Source organism: Protopterus annectens, chromosome 1.part1 (genome assembly GCF_019279795.1).
Source record: "Protopterus annectens isolate FY-2018-M chromosome 1.part1, PAN1.0, whole genome shotgun sequence".
Lineage (NCBI taxonomy): Eukaryota > Metazoa > Chordata > Ceratodontiformes > Protopteridae > Protopterus > Protopterus annectens.
In genome coordinates, this window is record NC_056726.1 from 1,829,883,164 (window position 1) to 1,829,900,315 (window position 17,152).

The 17,152-nt window shown below is 37.7% G+C and overlaps 1 protein-coding gene across 1 annotated transcript in view; it reads left to right on the top strand.

Annotated features, from left to right (window-relative positions):
* Positions 1–17,152, top strand: part of CCHR1.PART1H1orf232 (chromosome chr1.part1 C1orf232 homolog) — a 334,534-nt gene that overhangs the window by 180,878 nt on the left and 136,504 nt on the right. Inside the window, exon 2 of the mRNA XM_044086698.1 lies at positions 5,445–5,525. Within this exon, the coding sequence (XP_043942633.1) occupies positions 5,445–5,525 (81 nt within the window). The remainder of the gene's footprint in view (positions 1–5,444; positions 5,526–17,152) is intronic.

A 17,152-nucleotide genomic window follows, 5' to 3' on the forward strand; every position in this document is an offset into this window, starting at 1 on the left:
GCCTGTACTCTCTTCTTCACCTCTCTTCCACACTCGCCATTACTCTGAACTGTTGATCCCAAATATTTAAAATCATCCACCTTTGCCAACTCTACTCCCTGCATCCTCACCATTCCTCTATCCTCCCTTTCATTCACACACATATATTCCATCTTAGTCCAGCTGACCTTCATTCCTCTCCTATCTAGAGCATATCTCCACCTCTCCAGGGTCTACTCAACCTGTTCCCTACTCTCACTACATATCACTATGTCATCTGCAAACATTATAGTCCACGGGGACTCCTGTCTGATCTCGTCTGTCAACCTGTCCATCACCAGTGCAAATAAGAAAGGGCTCAGAGGTGATCCTTGATGTAATCCCACCTCCACCTTAAATGCATCTGTCACTCCCATGGCAGACATCACAGCTGTCACACTACCCTTGTACATATCCTGTACCACTCTTACATACTTATCTGACACTCCCGACTTCCTCATACAATACCACAACTCCTCTCTAGGCACCTTGTCATATGCTTTCTCTAAATCCACAAAGACACAATGCAACTCCTTCTGACCTTCTCTGTACTTCTCCATCAACACTCTCAGAGCAAACATCACATCTGTAGTGCTCTTTCCTGGCATGAAACCATACTGCTGATCACTAATCATCACCTCCCTTCTTAACCTAGCTTCCACTACTCTTTCCCATAATTTCATGCTGTGACTGATCAGTTTTATCCCTCTGTAGTTACTACAGCTCTGCACCTGTGATAGCCAAGATGACAAGGGTTATATACATTCTCATGACCAGCACCCTTGGCTGACTCCTCAGGAGCCTGGTCCTCTAATCAAGTTTTTTCCTCCTGCACCAGAGTCAGTGCTCTGCCCATTGGTATGATGGCGCCAGTGATGGATCTTGTATGATGAAAACATGCAGACTAGACTGGCTGTAATAACATTTCTTTCTGATGCTGATGGCTTGGTACAGCTCTTGACTCTATAAGTATAAAGAAAAAATTCTCAGTAGGCAATTGTCTTGAAAAAAATAATAGAAATGTGTAACAGTAAAAGACATGTAATTACTATATAGATAAATACTTATAAAATGTCTATAAGGTTGGATGTTTAAGGTCATGCTTTTCTTTGATGTTATTCATATGCATACCACTCCATTCTGACTTAACGCTCCAACAGTACATGCATTAACAGGGGCACATGGCTATAGTCTACTAACAAAGCACCTCGATCCTGATTTACTGAACTTGGCAAACCAAACCAACAGTATCATAAAGCTCCCACATAATGAACTGTAACTTACTCTGAGGTACTTTGACATCAGAATTGGCAAGTTAAGTGAAGGTGAGGTGGGGCACAGCATTCACAGTGGATGCTACAGTCTGTTTTATAAGCATTTGTGGGTTCTAAATGTTGCATTTGTGATTATACAATTCTGGATAATCAATATTCAACTAGTTTTGATTCAGGTTCTTGTAGACTCCAAAGAAAGAATAGCTGAATATATGATGGGTACCAACAATGATAATCCCCATGCATTTGCAGTACAAAGGAACAGTATAGAACAAATTAAGTACTGTCTTACTTGAAATGCACAGGACTAATAGAATAAAAACAGCGTGATCAAAGCACCACATGCAGCAGATGGTTTGTGATGATTCTTCATGGAACTTAATACTGCCAAGCAGTGAGTACAAGGTAACATTTCTCATGTTTCAGGAATTAATCAAGTGAAGAATAAAAACAAATGTCCGTGCTTTCTCAAGGTGCATTAGAAAATGGACTGAGTGATAGATTTAATTATATTTCCATTAAATAGCCTTATCACAGTTGTTAAATAGTTGTTTGCATACAGTAGTGAATAATAAAATTAATTTTAATATACTTTTCCTTCTAAGTCTCAATGTTTTGTTTACTATAAGATTTCAAGAGTTATTTTTAACATTGGTAGTTACAATAGGAATTCTTTTTTTCTCTCCAATGCAAAAAAAAAAACTGTAAAGTATTATTAGGAAATATAATTGTGACTCTAGTTTAATGATTTAGTGACTGAATATCCTTTTTGATGTCATTCAGAACTGAGTTTGCTCAATTCATTATCATTGCTCAAACTGCTTGCGCATATATGATCATTTTCTTGATAAAGCAGAAATGCATTTTAAAAAGTAACGCACAAAAACTAAATATTTTCTTCAGGCATAAACATTTCCTTTCTCCCCTACTAAACAAGTACTTCCTACCACTTATCAGCTTTCCTTTCTTATCTACGGTGCCCACTTGCTTACTAACCTGCGATCCTCACTAAAAACAAAACTTGAAATGTTATAACAAAATCGGTAAGCTTGCAACAAATGCCAGACATTCTACCCACCACTGCATATCCCTAGACTCATTGAACTGGCTTGAGCTTCTCATCTATCTGCAATTAACTAGCACCCACAAAATAACTTTCAGACCCTTAGATTGTCCTGCCATAAGTTCTTTATTTACCCACTATCTTCCCAATATGTCCCTTAGATCTGAAAAACAACACCTTTTGCAAACTCACAAGCTGAACCTGCCTGCAGGCCAACTACTTTACTCTTGTGTGGTAGCCAAAGCCCGGAATGCCCTTCCATTAGCAATTCAAACCACTCAGCCTCATGCTTATTTCAAAACATCTTTGCGTGAATACCTCTGTGCTAACTGGATCTGTACTTGCACTAAGCCTCCTCCCTTCGTAACTTGACTGTCATCTCCTTGTATATACTCATATTTCCAAAATATTCTATCAGTTAAGTCTACAGATAACTTAATTACACTTGCATAATGTACTTTTTTTTACTCTTTAACTTTTCTGTATCCCTAAGATTGCATTTAATCATACTCACTAGATGATTTTGCTCTATATTTTACTCTCTGCTTGTACTAATTGCTAATATTTGCTTTTGCATATATTACTAATATTTGCCTTTGCATATATTTTTCATGTAAATTCTATGTAGTCAATTTTTTTTGTAAAATGTTATTTTGTGTAAATTTTCATGTTGTTAATTTTGTTTTTATGGAGCTTTTCTCCCAAGCCTCCAATGAAAATGGGCTCTTAAATGGCCTAGTAGACTATCCCAGTAAACAAATGCTAATTAAAAATAAATAAATAATTTCCTTGACAGGTGGTTTAGTCATGTTTTGCACAACTTTGGTAATATTTTATTTTGTGGTAAAAGGTAAATATTTAAGAAACAGTGAGTGTGCCACTGGCTACCAAACTAATTATACAATACAAAATCAGTCATGTATGAGTACCCACAGTAACGGTGAGTGACAATAATTACGCATATTACCAGTATTATAATATACATTAACATTGCTATTGTGACCAGAAGCCAGCAGTTTTACAGCCACGCCTAAAGGATATAAACATGTAAATGTGCAAGGAGAGTGATTTGCATGCACACACACACATGCATGCACACAACACACACACACACACACACACACACACACACACACACACACACACACACACACACACACACTTACAGTTGAAGTACTGGCTTTTTTAAAGTGCACAGGATAAATCACTACAGGTAGAAGGTATTTCCTCATGATGTTTTCTAGAACTAATAAAGGTTATCATTTTGATAAATTACTAGTTGTGTAATCCATTAAAAAACTAATGTACCCATTTTAGATGCAGACCTGAATAATTTGGCATATTAAATGTCTTCTCAGAATTGTATATTACACATTTAGAATGTGAGAGAATGAACCCTAGGTTTGTTAGCTGCAGTCATAACTCAGAGCTTGTCCCTCTTAAGCTTTCATTTGTACTGTTACTTGTGCAATGTGCTCAATATAAAGTATTTATCAAAGCATCATGTGTCATACTACATTAGTCACATGAGCACAGGTAGAGCCAAAGGCTACAAACTCACTTATCCATATCAATAAGTACATACTCCAATTAAAGTGGTAGGAGGTCTTCATTAAAATGCAAATAAGCTGCAACATAACGAGTTATATTTAGGATGTTATTGTTTAAATGGACAGATTTGGTTCATAGCTGATAAGGTATTACAGCAGTCATGGAATTCTCTTCCATGCTTTACCAAAACAAGGTTGTCATACCATTTAATGCTCACTGTTTCAAATCCATCCATCCACAACCCCTTTTTCACATTTTTTGCACATGGGGTCGGGGTGTCACTTCAACAGTGACGATCATCTTGACCCAAGGTTTACACTGCCGAGTGGCTATCTCACTGTTTCAAATGTCAATAACTTACACTGTCACCAGAAGATTAGTGATTAGTAGCAAAACATTCTCTCTAGTTAGTTTACGTGGCTACGAGAAGGATAATTGTACTTGAGTTTGTTCCATAGAGCTGAGAAATTCAGAACTACAAGGTTGCATGATTGAGTAAAGAGAAGAAAAAAAGCAGACCTCTTTTTAATATATGTCCAGACTTGACACTTTTCAAATTACATGTTGCCATAACATACTGGGTTCAGTTACAGAGTTTGTCTTCTGGGCCCTTTTGTAAGACAGAACTGCACCGAATGGGAAGAAAGTTCTGACAGCCTTATTAAAATACGGCCATTAAGCACTGCCTTGGTAATATTGCCTAAAATGAGTAACATGAAAATAAGAATTTGTGGAACTAAAGAGCAGCTATAATTTTAAATATAGACAGTGGCCATATAATGGCTGGTGGATCAGTTCTGTATGTTTGACAGGGGAAGAGCCCTGCTGTACAAGAGTTGGATTTGATAAAGATAGTTATAGATAAAGGCTACTATTTCTGGTCATGCTAGTTCCACTATAAAAGGCTCAGTTATATGTCAGTGAAGAAACAAGTCGCTGAATACTAGCAAGTGAAAAAAAAAAATCAATACAATGAAAAATTAAATGTTTTTTTGAATCAGAGCAAGCCATTCTGCACTCCCTAAAATTATATGTATACTAAGTTAACTGTAGCACAAATATTAAGAAGTGAGAGATCCCCAAATGAAGGAATTACTGTTGGTACATACATAAATGCTGGGTATTCACAGTTCTTTCTTATAGAAAACAGGTGTTAGTGTATTTTACGTCAGGGAATTGAGGCTCTGGGAATTTAGTCTTGGGGAAGGGTAACTATATTGGCCATGCCACTAGCAGTACAGTCTGTGGATGAAAAAGAAGTGGGCTAATAAGGGTAGGAGAAGTGATCACAGATAAGGGCAGGAAGAGGAAAATAAATGTAAAACCTTACACGCTCAGCTACATGGACTGTCTAATACTTAGATCCAGAAATGGTACCATAGCTATAGTTTGTTCTTCAGCTTGGAGTATAGCATTCTGATCCGCAAACATTCAACAATCATTTGATTTATTTGTGCAGATTCAGCATTTATTTTCTATCTCAGAAAAGACCCAATACTTATGCATCTCATACTTTTACTATATTTATTTCTGTGCAGGCCAATGACAATGAAGATACTGTGGAAAGTTCAGACATGACAGAGGAAAAATCAAGTTCAGTGTCCGTATTTGCGCAAAAGGTAAGAGGGATGTTTGACATTATACACAGCTAGCTGTGCCTGCTTAAACAGATTGTTTTTCCAAAATATAGAAACTAACACTAAGTGGCATCTTTTGAGACAATATTTTCAAAGCAATACCTTCTTGTGCAGTAATTCATTACAATATACCAACATTTTACTACACATATGCAATTTAAAGGACAAAGAAACAATGACTATAAAGCTATTTAATGCACCAAAAGAAATTATAACATGAGCCATAGTGTTGGTTTCAGCATTATTTCTGAACACGTGATGATACTTTACTTGCATACTGTATGTATTCCTTGCTTTCTTAATTTCTTCCTTACTTAATTAGTTTTTGTAAACAAGAGTGGCAAACTCATTGATTCCCACAAATGTATGCAAATGTCATAAATGCAAAAAGGTTATTAGTCATTTTGTCTAACATTGTTTTCAGGAAACTTAGAGTTGCTATGCAAAGTAACATCCAAAGTTATTCCACTCTGTAGCATGCACCTTCTTTTGAAAAATATGGATAATTTCAGACTATTTCATTCCCATTCACGAAGTAGCATCTAATCGCTATGTGGCAATGGAAAGGCTTCTAGGTCCCTTTACCCAAATTTCAAAGCTTTCACCTTTCATCTACATTCTTTATGGCTTTATATTACATATCAGCTGTCCCTAATTTTACAGAATGTCACTGATTTTTCCTCATATTTTTGACCTGTTTCTTACAAATCATTTGAATTTCTGTTAAATCACTGAGAATTACAGTTAGTCAATAATGCCTGACATTAGTTTCTTACTTACTGTTTAGAAAATCCATGACAATGTAAAACCTGTTGTTCCATTTAGTTTCTAAATGAATTAGAATAATATTTAAAATTGTTTCTCATTTTGAGCCTTTGTCATTGATTTTTGAGCTAAAAAGTTGAGAGCTCAACATGCAAAAGCATGCAGTGGGTACACATATTTAGCCACCTGAGCCTCCACACCACTACCATCACCAATGAAATCTGTAGAACCCATCAGCTTGGTACTGACAAAAAGAAGGTATTCTATTGATCTCTGTTAGCAATGGCATGATACCAGTCCAGGTTCTGTCCTCCACTCATGGCGGATTTATGTCAAGTTACCAGATGTAGTTTTGGCAAATTTAAAAACAATGAAAAATGTGCACTAAAACTGCCTTCAGTGAACATTCAGAGGAATTTTTTATTGTGGGGTGCAATCTCACCTGCACCACCCAACATCCCTCAAACCTATATATATGTCAACTCTGGGGTCACACAACAGCGGAAAAAAAAGGCAAACTCCACTGTTGCCAAATATAGTTTTGGCAAACTTAGTTCAAGCATTTTACATTCACCAAAAGTGTCGTTATCGACCTGGCATGCTCACGATATGGCTGTCTGTGTAAAACATCTCTGGACTGGAAAAAACTGGAATGCTTCAAAGGAGAGATGCAAACATACAGTTAGTGAAGCAGAAATAATAACAAAAATGTGTATAAGCCCTCTTAACTTAATAAGACATTTGTGCTGAATTTTTCATTCAAAGATAGAGAAATAGCTTAAAATATCTTATATCAAATATGTATTTTCTGTGTATGGGCATGACTATGATAATGCAGAAAAAAGACTGCATTTTTACCAGGGCACTGTAGTTTATTACAAAAAGCTAGAGGAGCTGAGTGGTACACTGTGGGTGTGGCAGTTTTGGGAACATTTACGGGCCCCCCAGCCAGCACCAGCCCCTAGGCAGTTGCCTGGGTCACTTTGTGCTGAATCCGGTCCTGAATACAATGTTACCAGTGCCTTACTAAAGAGCATTTGTCTTAAATTATTATCAGCAAAACTAGTTAGTACTAACAATTTTTATTTCATGCTTATGTAATACCCGCTTGTTACTCAAAGTATATCATCACCTGCCAGTGTGTATATAATTTCCTCCTAAGGGCTCTGTCAAATTTCTATCAGTCTATAGCTGCAATTGTATTGTTTTTAAGCATATAATCAAGTTGGTATTACTGTGTGTTTGTTACATATTTTAAGTTGTTCTATTAAAAATGTCTTCTACATAGACACTACTGTATTTCTTATTAACAAATATGTTATCATAACTATTTTTTCTATGTAAATACCACCATGTTTAACTTAATGTACTTCTGAAGGCTTTCTCCTGTATCTCCCCTGAAAAAGGTCTTTTATGGCCTAGTCAGACTTTCCTGGTGAACAAATGCAAATAAATAAATATAAAAAATAAAAGCCTTGGCCAGGTAAAGATAATCGGTGTGCCCTGAATGAACACTCTCCACAGGCTCTTTAACCAAGGAAACAAGAACTTCCCTTCACAAAACTAAACTGAAAGGGATCTAGATCAGTAAGAGTGCCTATGTATGCCTCAATAAGTTCTGAAATGACACAGTCTATGACTTTGCATATAAGGCTGTTGAGGGAGGCATATGGGTCTATAATTACCCAGACCCAGAGAGTGGCCAAGTTCATGTCAGTCTGTTGGCAGCTCTTTCACCAAGTGCTGACAGATAAACACAAATGTATTAAGCAGCTTTTGGCAAATCTCAGAGGTAAGGGTTTTTTCAGAAGTCAAGCCCCTCTATACTCCACAAACATATAGATACCACTTCTGAGGTTGCAAAACAGCAGAAAAAAAAGAGAAAACCCCACTGTCTGTGAAAGTTACTTTGGATGAATTACTTTGATACGCCATCACTCATCAGAAGAGGTATCAATTGCATTGCATGTTCCCAAGGGGCCACCCTTGTGTGGAAGAATTACAGTAGCTGTTCTGCACACATCAGGCACAAACCCCTTGAATAGGTTAAGACTGAACAGTTTAAGCAGAGAATCAGACAATGAAACCTGACTTGTTGACTAGGCCAAATGAAGTGTTATTTTTGGGTCTATATTAGATCATCAAAACAGCAGAATTTTGAATGATGTAATATCGAACCCAATATCGTGAACGCTGAAAACAGCGAAGCTGCCCAAAACCAAATTCTTTCTTAGGGAAAGGATTCAGTTGGCCATTGTTGTGGCGTCGCTGTTTTCAGCGATGCGGTGGAAAGTTACGGGTTAGTTAAGGTAAGTATGTGATTGTGTGGACGTTCAGGTTAGGGTGCAGGTTTGGTGAGTTAGGGTTAGGGAGCGGGTCAGGTAAGTGTGCGATTGTGACAGAATTTGGGGTTGGGGCGGGTTAAGTGAGTTTGCGTTGGGGCGCGGGTGAGGTGAGTGTGCGATAGTGAGAATTTGGGGTTAGGGGCGGGTTAAGTGAGTTAGGTTTGGGGCGCGGGCGAGTTGAGTGTTTGAGAATTTGGGGTTAGGGGCGGGTTAAGTGAGTTAGGGTTAGGGCGCAGGTGAGGTGAGTGTGCGATGGACCTTAGGGTTAGGGTCTGGGTTAAGGTAAGTGGATAGATAGTAGTGTATATGCAGTGTAGTGTATGGTTAGATGTAACTTTTAAATGTATGTGTGTGGATTGCTGCTTTTTAGTGTGCTTGTGGTTTGTGTGTGTTTCTCGGAACAGCAATTTTTTTTCCCTGGAAAAAAATTCGCTGTTTTCAGGTTTCAATATTGTTAGGGTTCGGGTTTTGCGGTTCGACGTTACGACATTCGATAATGAGCAGTTTCGATGATCTGATATAGACCCTTATTTTTAGCTTTTTAGAGGGGATTCTGAGAGTTGTTCCAAAATTACTTCAGCAAACCTACATTTTCAAGGCTAGAAAGGGCAACAATGTGGGAAGGTGAACCAACATTAGCACTAAATTTATCTAGTAAGATATTTGCTATATTCTTGGAATTGGAATGTCTAATATTATTATGGATGAGCTCTGTATTTCCTGACATAAATGAAAAAAAAATCTTTGTAGTTTTCTTTATTATCTGTAGTGGCCTTAAGCTCATATTCCACTTTACTTTTTCTAATGGTGCTAAGTTCCTTGTTGGAATATCTCCTGAAGATCTTCAGGTGGGGGGGGGGGTGATGATGATTTAATTAAATATTTTGCACTTTTCCTTATTCTGTTATACATTTTATTACTATATGAGTTCCGTAAAAGAGGCTTATTTGGCTCCTATTGGCAGTCAAAATGAAGAGCGACTACACACCAAAAAAAAAGCCCAAAAGTCCAGAGTCTGGGAGGAGAGTAAATCTCAAACATTGCTCTTCTCCTTTAAACTTCTTTTTTTTGTATGGGGGCAAGACCCCCACACCCCCCTAAATTTATATATATATATATATATATATATATATATATAAATCAAAAACTCTAGCAAAAACCAGCACGTATTTCACAGCCAGGGCGTCCACTACGTTCTTCACCAGCCAAAAAAGCATTGAAGCGTTTTCAATTAAAGCTCATAAAACGTTTATTGATGCCAATGGCAAAAAATAAAAAAGTAAAACGCTGTTCAATTGATGTAAAGCTCCATGGTGGACAAAATTCAATGAGATAAATGCTTTCGGATCCCAGCACTGATCCTTCTTCAGATCTAACTCTCCACCATTGTTTCTTAGCTTTTATAGAATTTCTCCACCAATGATTGGGTTCCTTCATGACAGCTCCCCCATGTGGATCCAGTCATAGTCGTCTCTTCAGTTTTCTTCCTTGTAGCTCTGGTTTCATCGGAAAGACATTGTTGAGCCCTGGAACCTTATAGGCTCTTAATTTCCCAATCCAGTACATTTTTTTCTGTTCCAGCATGTTGTTCATATCTCCTCCTCTCTCTCTAAAGCATACATTATTTGTAAAGCTCTAAAGCCAAAACCATGCCCAGCATTATCTCTTATATGTTTTGCCAGGGGGGGTTTATAGTCCTTGAGCTTTATATCACTAATATGTTTTGAGATTCTTTCCTTCATTTGTCTTATGGTTTTTCCTATGTAGAAACTGTCACACTTTAAACATGTAGCTAAATAAATGTTTGTTGTGGTACAATCTGCATAAAAATTAGTTTCATATACTACCTTGGTGTCTGGATGTGTGAACTTCTTATCTGAGCAAATGTACTTACACATAGTGCATCTTCTACATGTAAAAGTACCCGTTCTCTGTGAAATTACAGATTGGACACCCTTGTTCTCTTTACAGATTGGACACCCTTGTTCTCTTTATATAGAATCTGTTTCAAATTCCTCCCATTCTTGAAGCAGAACCTTGGGGCTTCACCAACTATGTCTCTAAGGTCATCATTAGTGGAAAGAATCTTCCAGTTGTCCCTGATAATATTGCAGATGTTATTAGTATCCACAGTATGCGTGATGGTCATCCTCAAATCTCTCTCTTTATGCATATTTCCTTTTAAACCCCTTTCCACTTGCCCATCTTTGCGGCATGGTGTTCCTTCACCTTCTCTTTCTCCCAAACTGTTCCATTTCTGTAACTTCCTGCTCATTATAGCCTCTTTCTATAAAGTTTTGGTGCATATCCATCATAGCTGCTCCAAAGTCTGCCTCATTCGAATGCAGTTGGGACATTCTTAAAAATTGTCCCTTCATAATGTTCTTATAAGTATAGTTTAGAAGCATTCTATTTCTTTTCAAGATGTTATTTTTCCAACACTCTTTTCTAAAAAGGCTGGTATCCAATTTCCCTTCATCATTCTGATGGATTCTTACATCTAAAAAATCCGTTTTTGTGTCACTGTGGGCTATAGTAAATTTTAAAAAAGTTGTACTGTCCTCCAGGTATGCATGGAATTCCTCCAATTTGGTGTTGTTACCATCCCATAAGATATATATGTCATCAACAAATCTTTGATACATTTTGATGTGATTTACCAATGGGCTATCGCTCTGTATAACTTCTCCATCCCAATGTGCCAACACTATATTTGCATAGCTGTTGGCACATGGTGTAGCCATTGCCATCCCACATAGCTGGATGTAGAACTCTCCCTCAAACATGAAAATATTGTTGTTCAATATTATTTTCATTAAACCACAAATAACTTCTATTTTCCTTTCTTCTTATTCACTTTCTTTCAACGAGAAACTTTTTAGGGCTGCCAGACCATATTCATTGGGAATACTTGTCAATAAGTTTTTAATATCCATGGTTACCATTAGATGTTTCCTTCTTTCCAAATCATTATTCATATGCTGATTCAGTCTTCCTATAAAATCTTTAGTGTCTTTCAGTACTGCTGGAGCTTTTACCTGTATCTCCTTAATATGATGTTCTACATAAATAGAGGCTGGTTCTGTGACCCATCCAGCTCCTGCTACAATCGGCCACATCGGTGGGTGGTAGGGATCTTTATGCACCTTGGGTAAACATTTAAATGATGGAAAAAATGGATATGTTACTTGTAGATAGTCACATAGATCTTGTGTAATCAAACCTTGCTCCTTATAATTCTCCAAAGTTTCACTTCCATCTTGATCTTTTCCACCTCTTCTTTACCAATTCTTTTATAGGATGTATCATCATGCAGAAGGTGTAGCACTTCTTCTTTATATTTCATATAGTCTATTAGGACAACACCCCCTTCTTTATCAGCTGGTCTTATTATTTGCTCAGAATTTCCTTCCATTTCCTTTAGGGCTTCATTTTCTTCCTTCGTAATATTGTACTTTTTACTTTTATTTTTATACAAATAGTCCGTGATCTCCTGTTCACACACATTTATAAAAGTGTCCACAGTTGCATTGTTTTGAGGGATAAAACTGCTAGGTTTTTGAAAAGGTTGAACTCTGTTGTATTACTTCCCTTATAGATGCTCTTTAGCATAATATCCCATCCTAGTAACTTTAGACTAAGTATTATTTCATTATTGTCCTAGCTTCTAGTAGGAATGAATTTTAACCCTTTATTAAGGACACTGATATGTGCTTCATTCAATGTAAACGATGACAAATTAAATACCAGGGATTTATCTCCAACTTCACTCATCTTTCTTCTATATTCGACTGCCTTCTTTTTCTTCCTCTGCTTGTTGATCTTATCTCTTTTCTGTTCCTTGTTTCTCTTATGCGCAGTGGAAGTAAAAAAAACATATTCTGTGGACCATTTTTTGGCCTGGCCCCCATGTTATTAGTAGTTGCTGTTTCCTGATTCTCTTGCACTGTTTCTTGAATGATCGGCACTTCAGCTGTATGTATGATGCTATCTTCTTGTATAAGTGTAATATGGCTATCATTAGAGTCATTCCTTCTTATTACCCTCTCATTCTCTTTTTCTCTTGTGTTGTTTACCACCAATGTTCTCTTTCCACCATATTGTGACTGCTTCTCTTGTGCTGTATTCTCTCTTGCCATGATGCCTTCATTGTTATATGACCTCGGCCAAGTGAAGACATCTCCCCCTTTGGAAGTCAGCATAATCTCTCCTCAGTTTTTTAGTTTTAGTCTGTTCTAATTTGTTGTCATATAGGGAATATTTTATAGTACACATCATCGATTTTAGCCATACAGTTTTCATTTTCATACTCCCACTCCATAAAGCATTGCTAGTCTTCCACTTTCTTTATCAGTTCCTGTTGTCTCGGTTTAAAGTGGTCAATAAGTTTGTGTTTGTGTCTTTCGGCTTTTCCCGGTTAGGGGTTGCCACAGCGGAACTCCGGTCCGCTAATAATTGATAGTAGATTTTTACGTACGGGGTTACCAGCCCTGACGCACAACCTTCAATGAAGGCATGCCTCATTCACATATGCCTCCACACAGAATGCACTCAAGCTGAGAATCGAATGAGACAACGTCTTGCTATGAGGTGACAACGCTACCGCAGCACATATAATTACGACTGAGCTCTAAATTTAAACTTTGCCATTTCTTCAATAACACTGGTTGTGTGTTGCCTTGTGTCAGCCTTACCAGTACCCTTAAACCTCTCTGTACTATCTGATGGTATAGGCACGCCTCCAAGTTGCCATTGCAACCTTTTCAATTCATAAAAACAGTCCTCTAACATTCTTACATCTTTATAAAAATTCTGCATATCAATGTTGTTTTGTTTAACTTGACTGCCTGTATTCGTTGGCATATCTTGCTCTAGAAAGCTGAGTCTTAATAATGGATTGCCTGTGTTATTAATTAAGAATCTATTGGACTTACTTTGTGGAGCGATCACCTTCCCATAGTCTGTTCTCCTGATAATAGGTGCCATTTTTCACCTGCATACCGTTCTCCATTAATAACTGAACTTTCCATCTGTTGTAATCCATTATCTTCCATTTGTCACCCTTCAGCCATGATTCTTGTAGTCCTGATGAAGAACAAACTAAATCCAACACAGAGTTGAAGCTTTTTCAATTAAAACTCATAAAACATTTATTGATGCCAAAAGTAAAAAATAAAAAAGTAAAATGCTGTTCAATTGATGGAAAGCTCCATGGTGGACAAAACTCAATAAGATAAGCGCTTTTGGATCCCAGCACTGATCCTTCTTCAGATCTAACTCTCCACCATTGTTTCTTAGCTTTTATAGAATCTCTCCACCAATGACAGGGTCCAGAGGGGGAGCTGTCAATAAATGTTTTATGAGTTTTAATTGAAAAAGCTTCAATGCTTTTTTGGCTGGAGAAGAAAGTAGTGGACGCCCTGGCTGTGGAATACGTGCTGGTTTTTGCTAGAGTTTTTGATCTTTTTCTTACGCAGCACTTTCCTGCTAGCTCTTGTTATCTGTGTTGGTTTTATATATATATATATATATATATATATATATGAGATGACAATACCATACACCCTGAATCACCAACAGCTGAAGTTACCCAGAGCAAGTAAACATTTGCCCAGCATCTAAACATATGCCCTTTTCCCACTGTAGTGTGACCCTGAGATCCCGGAGTTACTATATATATATATATATATATACATATATATATATATATATATATATATATACATACATATATATATATATATATATATATATATATATATATATATATATATATATATATATAGTTAGGCCGATGTGTTTGTGCTCGGTGTTGGACAACTGTTTATTTGTCCTGGGTAACTTCAGCTTTTCATGATTCTGCATTTACGGTATTGTTGTCTTGAGAGTGTGACCGTCAGTATTTTGGGCTTCATGATTTAGTAGTAGACCCATATATATATATATATATATATATATATATATATATATATATATATAAATATGGGTCCCCTTCAGTAGATCGAACCTTTAAAAATTCGAACCTCACATTGCCAAGACCATATGATCGAACTTTTAAAAGTTCAAACAGACTGAATGGAGATCCACATACAGTGCAGAATGGGAAGAATTCCCTTTTCTGCAATGTAGTGCAATCTCGGAGTTGGTATATTTAAGTAGTGGGGGGTGTGGGGGGCATAGCCAACTACGAGATTACCAAACCTCAGACAAAAGACAATATTCTGGAAATTATCAGCTCAGACTTAGTATATGCAAGTGTGCTTTTGTGATGATTCATTCTCCATTTTTCAGAACTCAGCAGGTCCCAGCATTTCAAATGGTTACTGGTTTATTCCTGAATTTGCCATTATTTTTAGGGCAGAAAGGTAATGACTTTTTCAGGTGGCTGCTTAGATGCTGGAAAAGTCAGGGTGAATGTAACAGCCCTCTCAGTCTAGTCCATTTGTGGGGATTGTTGGGAAATGTGTCTAGATCTTCTACAAGCTATAGATTTGCCCTGGATAAGTCCCTAAAGACAGTCTTATTTGGCAGTGGGATGGTACCACTAGGCCTGACAGTGAAGATGACTGATTTAAGTTCAGATTTTTCAAGGATGAGGAGATGTGGATTAGCATTCATGTGGGATCTAGGTTAGTTACATCAGGGACAGTGATGTCAGATCCATGGTAACCAAATGAAATGTCAGGACCCCGTTTAGTGAGTCCCGTAATATGGAGAGTGAAAGTAAAAAAATGGACTTACATATTCCAAGTCCAAAATGGCTTTTTCTTACAATATTCCCTTTCTTTTGAGGTATGCATACCATTCAACTGTCCAGATTTTCACAGAATGCTCAGATTTTTGCCTCATATTTTTGGTTTGATCCTCATAAAATTTGTGGTTTTCTGGATTTTGTCTCAAGTCAGTGATGAATGAATTCACTAAATACTGACAGGCATTTGAGCTTCAGTCTTCATATCCTTCAGAGAAAGCATGGTAACACAAGATCATTTATTGTGGTGACTTTCTAAGTATCTATGAGCAATATTTAAAATATGTCCCTATTTTAGTGACTTTGTACCCCCATTATTTTTGGCTTTGTCCAGATTCTTTGGGCTAAGAAGTTAAGAGGTATGAAGATATGGCAGTCTTGGAATTAGTATATATATATATATATATATATATATATATATATATATATATATATATATATATATATATATATATATATATATATCTTTACTCTCCCCTCCTGTGCGTGGCTGCTGACTGAGCTGTTCTGTCTGTTAGTGTACTTAGATAGAAGGTCTTGTATGTGTGCCTTATTTAGAATTCTGGTAGAAGGTATTTTTCTCCACTCTCTTAACTCCTGAAAGTGTTCGGTTGTGGACTCCTAAGAACTACTATTTCCACCCGCCAAATCCTGCCTTGGTTCCCCCCTGGGTTACCTAAACCACCCTGGACAAAACCACAGTTACCATCACTCTGGTAGAAGGTATTTTTCTCCACTCTCTTAACTCCTGGAAGTGTTCGTTTGTGGACTCCTAAGAACTACTATTTCCACCCGCCAAATCCTGCCTTGGTTCCCCCCTGGGTTACCTAAACCACCCTGGACAAAACCACAGTTACCATCACTCTGGTAGAAGGTATTTTTCTCCACTCTCTTAACTCCTGGAAGTGTTCGTTTGTGGACTCCTAAGAACTACTATTTCCACCCGCCAAATCCTGCCTTGGTTCCCTCCTGGGTTACCTAAACCACCCTGGACAAAACCACAGTTACCATCACTCTGGTAGAAGGTATTTTTCTCCACTCTCTTAACTCCTGGAAGTGTTCGTTTGTGGACTCCTATGAACTACTATTTCCACCTGCCAAATCCTGCATTGGTTCCCCCCTGCGTTACCTAAACCACCCTGGACAAAACCACAGTTACCATCACTCTGGTATAAGGTATTTTTCTCCACTCTCTTAACTCCTGGAAGTGCTCGTTTGTGGACTCCTAAGAACTACTATTTCCACCTGCCAAATCCTGCCTTGGTTCCCCCCTGGGTTACCTAAACCACCCTGGACAAAACCACAGTAACCATCACTCTGGTATAAGGTATTTTTCTCCACTCTCTTAACTCCTGGAAGTGCTCGTTTGTGGACTTCTAAGAACTACTATTTCCACACGCCAAATCCTGCCTTGGTTCCCCCCTGGGTTACCTAAACCACCCTGGACAAAACCACAGTTACCATCACTCTGGTAGAAGGTATATTTCTCCACTCTCTTAACTCCTGGAAGTGTTCGTTTGTGGACTCCTAAGAACTACTATTTCCACCCGCCAAATCCTGCCTTGGTTCCCCCCTGGGTTACCTAAACCACCCTGGACAAAACCACAGTTACCATCACTCTGGTAGAAGGTATTTTTCTCCACTCTCTTAACTCCTGGAAGTGTTCGTTTGTGGACTCCTAAGAACTACTATTTCCACCCGCCAAATCCTGCCTTGGTTCCCCCCTGGGTTACCTAAACCACCCTGGA